Here is a 10,466-nt window from a genome sequence, read left to right on the forward strand (position 1 = left end):
AGGAAAAGGAGCATATAGCCCAACAGAAAAGCTACTGCAGGCAACTGTAAACTGGGAAAATGTAAAAGAAATAAAAAATATTACAGCTACTTCGACCGATTAAGCTGCTCACACTGTCAGGAAAGACATAAAACAAACCCCGTGGCTATAAAAGACCACTTTGAAGGGCAAATGGCCCAAAGTTTTAGTTTTATATTTTTTACTTAAAAGGTCCGTTAACAAAATGCCAAGAAACTTCACATGAAACCAAGCTGGGTGTCACAAAAGGTAAAGAAACCAGATTCTTTGTTTCTTGTCCAGCTTATATTCAAGTTGAACACACCTGAAGTGACACACGTTCTCTCTTTCTTTCACACACACCCAAACCCACAGCCATCACCCTCCCAGCCTGTGATATTAACTTTGCTATTTACACCTTTCCTTCCTCTTTCTCATTTCCTCTCGTGGTCGAGCGTCGAATTTGAAACCTATCTCACCAATCCAGCTTGTGCACTATTCTACATGACAATCTCCTTTTAAATCTCTAACAACACTCCCCTTCTCTCACCCCTCTCTCTCTGTCTCTTTCCATCTCCTCTCCTCTTTTCTATCCGAGCCATTTCTCTCCATCTCCCAGCCCTGTCCTCCACTTTACTAATCTCCCTTCTGCCTCAAGTTAAATGAATCACCCTCTCAGTTTCTTGTTTGCATTTTTCTCCATCCCAGTTTGCTCCACTTCCATTTTCATCCTCCATCTCTCCCCCACTCTTTTACCAGATTCTGTCTCTTATACCTGCCCTTCTCGATCCCCTCCTCTTCCCTTGCACTCCCTCCCTACAAGAAGCAGATAGGCTGGTAGAAGAGCATGTAATTTCTTGGAGGAGGTGCTGTCAGTTGACTGCTCTCCAGGCTAAGAGCTGCTCTTCTCGCCCCTGGGTTCACGGAGTCACGGTTCTGTTCCGCTCCTGGATTATGCAGATCCTAATTCCCTTCCGCTCACACCTGAGGGTGGCAGGGCATGAAATAAGGAAAGTGTTCACTGCAAATAAAAGTTTTGCCACCAAGAAGGAGGGAGCGCGGAGGAAGGAAGGAAGGAAGGAAGGGAGACAAGGAGCTCTGAGTAAGAGAAAGAAAAAGGGGAAGAGGGAGGTGTTTGTGTTTTTTCTGTCCCCAGACACACCTAACACACTCTGACTGGAGCTTGCTCCCTTTATCTGACAATAATGAATCCACTTCGCACATGTGCCAAACACTTTTTCTGAAAATATCACCCAAGCTAAATGTCTAGTACGCCTGCTTTACATCTTTTATCAGCGCTGCAAGAGAAGCAGGAATTCCACAGGTAGTTTGCGACCAGGAGAGGTTTTCTCTGCGCACAATGACAACAAGATCTGATATCTGATTACTTTCCCCCCCATTGTATGTTGTTTGCATTACGAGTTGTTGCTACATTTGCATCTGCTTCCAGTTTACAGACTGCAACCATGATATCAAACTGTGAATTTCAGAGTTTTTGACGCGAGATCTCAGCTTGCCCTGCGCGTAAAAGGCTGGATTATTCTTGGTAAAATCATTCCAACGTCCGCTCGTGTTGCGCTCGCATGTGCCGCTTTGTAACGAGCATTTTCTGATTTAATTATGTCTTATTAAATGGCACCAAAAGCAGATAAATTGATAGTTATTTGAAGGTTAAAAAACATTTTCTTCGCCTCGACAATAACAAATAAAAACAATTGCTAATTATCAAGAGAGCTGCGTAAAAATCAAGTAAAAAAGTACATGAAATGACAGATGATTCATTTCTAATGGTCGAAAAGTTAATGTCAAGCTCTATAGAGAAAATAAGTCGCACCAACACAGAAAGAATAATTAATATAAGTGCGCCTCACCTGATAAAGCCTCCTTGGAAAAAGCAGAAAGACAAGACATACAAAATCCAAATGACCTGTGGGAGCATCCTCTAACTCAAAATCTCTCCTCAGTCCCGCTGAATAACTTGCAAAAAAATAATTTCGGGAAATCAGCAAATCCAGTGAGCAGCTTGTGAGACTCGGCTGGAGGAGGAAGGCATCATCGTCTCTCTCTCTCAGTGATCCAAGCTTGTCTTTGGGGAAACTTCTCCCCCTCCCACCAAGTCCAGAGGGCTGCACACATCCACACAGCAGGCGCTCGGCTTCAGGCACATGGACTCCACTGGTCGCTCAGTCACTCAAAGTGTTGGTTGGAGCTTGTTTTGAAGGGGAGTGACGGATCGCGTTTCAGTGACTGTTTTTTTTTCCTGTGACAGCGTGATTTCGCCTGCTGTTTTTTTTTTAATCGTGTATTTTCCTCCCTCGCTCCAAAAAATTAAAAAGGCGTGAAAAAATTTAAAGGAACAGTAGCGTTTGTTTTGATGCCTCATGCGTAATTAGGTTTAAATAGCATGGACAGGATGATGCTTGTAGTGATGAGTTTAATTGCAGTGTTGAATAGATTCGCGTGATGGACCAAGCCGAACTGAAACACTAATAAAAATGTCTTTTTAGTAAGGAGGAGTTAGTATCGGAGGAGGAGGTCTGGAGTAGGCTAACACTAAGTGCTATGTGTAAAGTGCAATATAGTGAAGTTTAAGTGTAACATGTTAAAATGAAGAGACAAGAACCCCCAAAAGTCGAAGCTAAATACATTTAATCAGTGACTTGTGCCTCTATTGGTGCCTTCAAATGAAGTCTTATTTACTGTTTCTACAAGAAGCGTCCATATGAGCTCTCCCTCCTGTAGTAAATTATTCACAATCTTTCTGAATATATTTTACTTTTAGTCGTAGAGAGTGCTTTTTTTCCCTAATATTACAATATGTCACTTTTGCACTATGTATTTTGCACAATACGTTACTTGCTAGCTCATGAGTCATTTGGCGTCCATGCTACCAGAGATGTGGACTTGAGACTCGAGTCACTGTTTTGATGACTTGCGACTTGACTTGACAAAAAATAAATGACTTGAGACTCGACTTGGACTCGCAAGTTAATGACTTGAGACTTGACTTGAGGCATGATGACTCAGATTACTTGAGTATGTTCATAAGTTTGAATGTTAGCTGTTAAATATAAAATGATAAAATTCAATGTTGTCAAGTTTGTAACTATCAAGTACGTACGCAGCGCAAACTGGGAATCATGACTCAAAAAGCTCCCCCGTATGTGACTGTCATGTTTGGAGGACTGGCTGTCAAACTCCTCGCTATGGCAACACCCAACATCAAAGCCCCCAAAGAGAAGCCTCATCAGTCGTACTCGTTACTACTTAATACAGTCCCAGACCAGACTATCATCATGGCTGCGTCTGTGCCAAGATAATACAGATACAATTCATTGTCATACTTTTTGAACAGGTTATATAAATTGGCCAATAATATCATTATTAGACGGGCAACTAATACCTTGTCTTTTCTCTTTATAAAGAAAAGATACTACAGGTAAGAGTGCTGTATGTTGGGTGGAAAAAAGTGACTTGACTTTGGACTTTACTTGTCTTAACTAAGGACTCTACTTGACTTGACTTGACATAACCTGTGACTTGGCTTGACTTGAACATAGCTAGTGCAGCATGAGCAGCGAAAGAGCCAGATGTTTTTCTTAGGACTTTGTAATCTAAATTAGAGCTTAAATTAGTGAGATAGAAAGTAATTCTTTTATAGAAATGCTATCGTAGCTCTTTGCGCGTCGCTGCTTGTTGAACTAGACAATGGTAACATGCTAACCATGTCAACCTTTTAGAGGCTAATGTTGTGTTGTCTATAAGTGTAGTTTCAAGGCGGTTTATTTTTCATTATCTGACTATTTTTTTTGTTCTTTATGGTGAAGATTACTTAAGTACTGTGTTAGTTGAGTTGTGTATGAGTAATTGAAGTCATGTAAACAGGCAGAATATAGTGTCTTTTTTATACTCACGCTAGTAGTCAAATCCTACCTATATGTTATATGTAAAAAATCATGTAAAATTGGGCATCTAAAAGTAGCCCACTTGATGTAAGTTGGAAAAAATATCGACATCATGTTAGTTCCGAAAAGTGAATGGTCAAACACTAATTCACCACCCTAATATTCTTTACACCGAATTACTGAACTTTGACAGTAAGATATTTAAGGATTCTGCTAGTTTCTCAAAGCATTTGGACTCTGGTTTCTTTCTCTCCCATCAGAGAATAGATCTCTGCATCAGTCAGACACCTACTGGGTGTCTTTCAGACGTGCAGAGTCTCAGGTTATAGATCAGTGCAGCCGCACTTTCAGTACCCATTAAAGTCTCAGTATATTAGAGATCACAGGGCAGTGGTACAACCTGACCCATCACTCACAGGGTCTGAACATCAAACTGCTTCTGTCTGCAATCATTCGTCTTCCTGAGTAGGTTCCCACCAGCAGATCGAGTGTTTCCTAAGCAGGCAGAGGTGTCACTCTTCTCTGCTCTCTTTATGTGGGCAAACACAGCAGATTAACCTTTACTCTCATGCAATTACTCAATATCCTTCTTCCTCCTTCACTGAAGCATGGGTATTAAAGATGCATTGCGTTTCTCTGTTTTTATGCAGGGCTGAAACCATAAGCCTCTCTGGCTTTTCAATCTTATAATTCATTGAGAGCAGTTGTTATTAATACCATTCAAAATGCTGCTTCGTGTTTGTCTCCTCTAGCTGGCAGGCCGACTTTCATCGCTGTAGTAGAAGTCAAGGCATTTGAAATGTTATATTTATTGAAACAGCTGTCTCCCTTAGTTTCTCATTGCTGAAATGCCAAAAGTGTACTCTGACACTGATGTAACCTTCTGCTTCTTCACTACCGGCATGCATTTTTATTTATTTCCTGCCAGCAGCAGAAACCTGAGAAGCCAACTAGGTAGTGTGGCAAGGAGTGAGGAAAGTGGAGATGGGGTGAGAAGATGTGGAAGTGAAGGTGGAGAATCAGAGAAAATAAAAACCAGAGGATCCTTGTTGTTGGCAGATAAACTGTTTTTACTGGCTCTAACGTGAGAAGGCTTCCCGCATTTGAGGCCACAGAGTTAACTGCTACAGACAACTATCACCTACCTGATAGCAATAAAAGAAAGTAATGCTTGCCAAAGCTAGTTGAGGTCTGGCCAATGAGTCAGTGGAGTTATTTAATAGCTACTTTGACTAACTTTTATTTTGTGCCAATTGAAGACCCCTGTGGACAAAGTCGTCCCTCTTATCTCTTTGCTTATCTTGTCCTCTACATGCCTAAATAGTGTTTTCTGGCAAAAAATCTTTGCTTTCTTGAACTGTCAAAAGTGTCGCTCACTGTGAAACTTTGCTGTAACTCACTTGTCAGACACCGACGCAGTAGCAGCAGTGACAGACATTAAAAATAACTTTATAGAAACCGTCAATCTTCTTCCTGATGGTCCTTCTTGCTTTTGTTGGTCATATAGAGTCATTGGTATTAGTCTGTTACATAACCAGCTGAAGCATCCTCATAGAAGCTTTAAATGCAGTAATTATTAAGGTAGCGAAGCATAGGAGGGAAGTCAGGTGGCGGAGAATCAGGGCCTTTGTCCACTCGTGGCGTTTTTTTTGCGCTGAGAGCGCTTATTTTCTAAACCAATGCAGTTCAGCATCAAAAACGCTCTCGGAGTCAGCTGTTTATTGTCGCTGTACTCACAGCGCACTCATTTAAAAATTACGTTAAAAATTAAGTTAAGTTAAAAGTTAAAATTTTGGAACACCGCTGCGCTCGTCAATGTCACTTCCCCCTCTCCGACCAATCAAAACCAAGAAGGGGCCTGACTTACGATACTCTGTCAACAACAATGGCAGAGGAGAGGCTTATCCTTTCATTTTTTCGAGGGTACAATTTCCAGATCTGCTGCCACTGCTAAGGCCAGGACACGAGTTCTTTCCTTTGTTTCCAAGGGAACCAAGGGAAGCGCAAGTGCCGTCAGACAACTTTCATAGCCTAGCGACAGTAAACGCTGGGGAGAAGCGCTCTAAAATTGAGGCTGTGGGTGCTGCCAGCGCAAAAAGCGCCATTCAAAAGGTGAGGGGGTGGTTGAGTTGAATGGATGAGTCGCACACTCAAGAATGTCACCTAGCAGACTGGAGTTCGTCTCCCACCTGAGAATAAATTTAATTTTAACTTTTATTTTCTAAACCTAAAAAGGTAGTTTTTGTATCTAGACCTAACTAAACTGTGACTTTCACAACGTTACGTGAGTCTATTCTTGTTACCAGGACAAATAAGGTCTGGTAACTTTCCGCGTTTTGCTACGGCTGTTGCTGCAGACATGTTGATAATAAACCATGATTCTCCACCTTCTGGCCTACTGGTAGTTGGCCTGTCTGAAGCGCTCTGATGGTAGTGATAACAACTGATAATGGGCCACATAAACACAGGCTACATTTACATTCAAATGTTCAAGTCCAAATAGTGTATCAGGCTTCACAAGAAATAATTAATCCATCCTTATCCTGATGTCTAGACAGCAAATCAGCCATTCACTGTATTTTAATAAAGTGCTGTATACACTAATCCAACTTATATTTACTTCCAAGATTTTTTTAACTTGAAACATGAAACTAAACAACCCAGCAAATGAGAACAAGCTGCTCATAAACAACCTAAATATCGGAAGTGAGTGCTGAAAATGTCAACTCTTTTATCACGTCGGTGCCTGTGTAACCTCTCACCCTGCCCTGATCTCAGCTTTCTATATTAATGGGTTGCCTGCAAATGAAAGGTCAGATTCCAGCTGTGGTTATCACTCTGCTCTTATTTCGCTTCACCCGTGCAACTGCACGCAAAGGGTTTTTTGACCAACACCCCCTTAATATAACCAAGAGCCATGCTTGCATTTTATTCATGGACACATGGCAAGCTCGACCTTTAACACAGGAACCTAAAGGTGGTGCTGATTCAGATGACATGATCTGCTTGTTTCTTTAGTTGTAGACTGTGGAGAAAGGATTACTTAGACTATGATTTACACTGGAAACATACCCATAGAGGGAAGATTTCCAACATGTCTGTGTTATTCTCTGACTATCAGCAATCCACTATGTTGGCATCATGTCCAGCATTCTTACATTTGCTGTGAAAGTGGTTTTTAGCTGCCTTAGTTGTACCTCAGAGGTTTTTTTTCACTCCCTTAGTCCCAGAGATGGCTGCTCAGCCTGCCACGAAATCCCAATCTCTAGCCCTCCCCCGAGGGATCGACCTGTGGCTGGCGTCTCCTGTTTGTGGCCGAACCTCTTCCTTATCCTCAGCTACAGAGTAAATAACATCCTGCATGGCTGTTGGTGTGGGAGAATACAAACAGCTTTGTGCAGCGGTCCATGCTGTGTATGGCCTAAAGAAGTGATTATTCTTTATATGTTCAGAGAAACGTACATGGAGACGGGGTTAAGGTGCCATCTTCTCTGGTTGTATCTCAGCTGTCTGGATTTGATTGGAGTTTGGTAACAACTGTCCTCAATGGATCTACACTTTTCGCAAACAATATGGAAGTCTTGATGCAGCCTTGAGAGAGACTCACATTTGCATCGTACAGAGAGTTTTACACCTCCTCATACCTTAATGGCAGAATTGGTTGATTGACAATAACCCCAAAAATGGAAATACGTATGCGTACATATTTCGGGCACCAATTTAATTCTCCCGACCCATGTACAGAGGCTCAGACCTCGATGCTGTGGCATCGGGATCAACTCCCAACCTCGGCCTTTTGCCGCATAGCGTCCTCATTTTCTCCTACCCTGTTTTCGACACTATCCACTGTCCTCTCTCCAAATAAAACCATAAAAGACCCAAAAAAATCTCTACGAAACCCCAGCATATTTCATTGTTCAACACTTTCATGGGATGGCATTGCAAGTTACAAGTTTTGGACATGTAGGAAAGAACTAAGTCAAGTGGCAGTTGTCAGGTGGACTTCATCCTCACAGTCAGGTGACCTTTGTCATCATGGTCACAATAAATTAAAGGTCATGCCACCAGGAGCAATTTGGGCTTCAGTGTCTTGTCCAAGGAAACTTCGACATGTCAACTGAGGGAGCTGGGGATCAACCTTCCCATTGAAAGACGACTGACTCTACCTCTGAGCCACAGCCGCCCAGAAAAGCCATCCAGAAAAGCATATTAAGTGTGGTACAATAAAACACAATGAACAACAAAGTGAAGAGTGCAGAAACAACACCTGTCAAAAATACAAATGCATGCATACTGAATATAACCACATTATGCAGATGCAAAGTCGAAGAACTACATTTCAATTGATTTTCAAATAAATTTAATTCTGTTTTTATCTTGTTGCCATTTTTCTCTGTTGCTCTCCTTTTTGTTTGATTTGTTTATTGAGGCCTTAATTTTGTTTCATATATTTGGTGTTCTGCTGTCACATTTTGTCAGTGCTCAAACCTCAAAATGTTTTTTGGATTTACCTTTATGAATAAAAGTCAAGCATGGTGGTGTTAGGCGGCTGTTGAAAATTATCAGCTGACAAAATGTGTATGAAAGACACTTTCTGATAAGGAATTCTAAAAGGTACAAGGATAAACCTATTCAAGAAGGAGCCACCTTTCAATGGAGAACGTGCTCGGCCATATCTAACCTCCTCATACATAAATATGGGACTAAACCCATTTCAGCCTAATCCGCTTGGCCTTTGCTGTTTGCACAATCATGTTTCCAGCTCCACAACTTGACTTTAGACAAACTTTATTTAAAGGAAAAGTGCATGTTCGTTTACATGTATGAAGCACAGAGATAACCTCAGGTCTTTGAGGATGTGTAAGGAAGAATCCAGACAGATATGACCTTCAGTCTGCATACTTACAGCACCCATTCAATTTATACAGCCAGCCAAAGTAGACAGCCGTTACAACAGAAAGCTGATAGGCTTTGACAGACGGACATGGTAGCAAAGAAGGAAATGACAACGCAATACAGAGAGTCAGTCAGCCAAATTATTGGAAGACTACAATGACAGAGTACGTTTGACACAAGTGTGGTGGCCAAAGAGTCTTTTAAGATTCCATAACACGTAGTTCACTTCTTGAATTCTTGATTGGAAAAAAGGTGAATAAAAGGAACCTCCCCCTGTATGAAATTGAGGGTTTAGGTTTGGTTTAGTTTTGGGGGATTCAATTACTATGATTTGTTGGTGGGCAAGAAAAACAGCACCAGACACAAACAAATATAACACATTTCTAAGTATTTTTATGTTGATCTTTAGCACATTAAATGTAGACATGTTTGTGTGTAATCTCTTGAGTAAAACAACAAAACGTACATGTCGAGACCCAACCTTTTCACATTATGAGGTCAATATAACGGCTATTGTCTGACAATGATATAGCCTCTGGGAGCGACAGCCAACTTTTAAGGGCTTCCGGTGTAGCCAATGGTTAGCAATACAGGACTTCCAGCCAAGACTTCCTGGGAGGTCCTGGTAGCCACCATAAATACTGCGGCACGTAGTGGCAGGTGGCAGGTGGCAGGTGGCGGTAGCGACTGGCAGTTCCCCTGGCAGGTCCTCCAGCCACCAAAACTGCCACTACAGCTCTGGCAGGTCAAGGCAGGTCGCGGTAGCTACTGGCAGTTCCCCTGGCATGTCCTGGCAGCCACCAAAAGTGCCACTACAGCTCCGGCAGGTTGTAGTAGCTACTGGCAGTTCCCCTGGCATGTCCTGGCAGCCACCAAAAGTGCCACTACAGCTCCGGCAGGTTGTAGTAGCTACTGGCAGTTCCCCCTGGCAGGTTGTGGCAGGTCCTGGATGTGCCATACTTGACCTTGCCCCTACTACATTGTTACAGTTCGACTAGCAACTAGTCGACTAGCAACTAGATATGATGTCTGATGACCGCCGATGGGAGCTTTGATGGCATTACAGCAGATTGCGTTCCGCCCCTGTTGCTTTCCACACAGACTTTTTTTCCTGCATGCAACCAAAGCCTGCTGATACATGATAATGTCAATAGTACTCTGACAACAAAGGGCACTACAAATGGTAAATGGACTGTACTTGTATAGCTCTTTTCTTGTCTTGTGACCACTCGAAGCTGCTTTTACACTACATGTCACATTCACACTTTCAAACACACATTCACACACTGATGGAAGAGGCTGCTACATAAAATGCCCAACTATTAATCAGTCATCACATTCACACACTGATGGCTATGCCACCGGGAGCAATTAGGGGTTCAGTGTCTTGTCCAAGGACACTTCGACATGTGGACTGAGGGAGCTGGGGATCGAACCTCTAACCCTCCGATTGGAAGACGACCGACTCTACCACTGAGCCACAGCTGGAAAACTAGAAACTAGATTCATTTTCATACCAAAATCCCTTTCCTGCAGATTATGAATCTGTAAATAGATAGCATATACCTGCATATTAAAGAATAAGTTGAATTTAGAAAATACACTTCATTTAATACACACAATTTGCTTTCCTACCGTGTGTCGGATGTGACTATTAAGACAAATGAT

General features: G+C 42.1%; 1 protein-coding gene across 2 annotated transcripts in view; it reads right to left on the minus strand.

Annotated features, from left to right (window-relative positions):
• The window catches only part of glra4a (glycine receptor, alpha 4a), a 51,977-nt gene extending 49,926 nt beyond the window's left edge, over positions 1-2,051 (minus strand). For both annotated transcript variants that reach the window (XM_069669595.1, XM_069669596.1), the window contains exon 1: positions 1,869-2,051. In XM_069669595.1, coding sequence (XP_069525696.1) covers positions 1,869-1,936 — 68 coding nt within the window. In that variant the 5' untranslated portion in view covers positions 1,937-2,051. The remainder of the gene's footprint in view (positions 1-1,868) is intronic.
• Positions 2,052-10,466: the final 8,415 nt, after the last annotated feature.

This window comes from Semicossyphus pulcher, unplaced genomic scaffold (genome assembly GCF_022749685.1).
Source record: "Semicossyphus pulcher isolate SPU_LCO1_2020_fin unplaced genomic scaffold, fSemPul1.0.p SCAF_2, whole genome shotgun sequence".
NCBI lineage: Eukaryota > Metazoa > Chordata > Actinopteri > Labriformes > Labridae > Semicossyphus > Semicossyphus pulcher.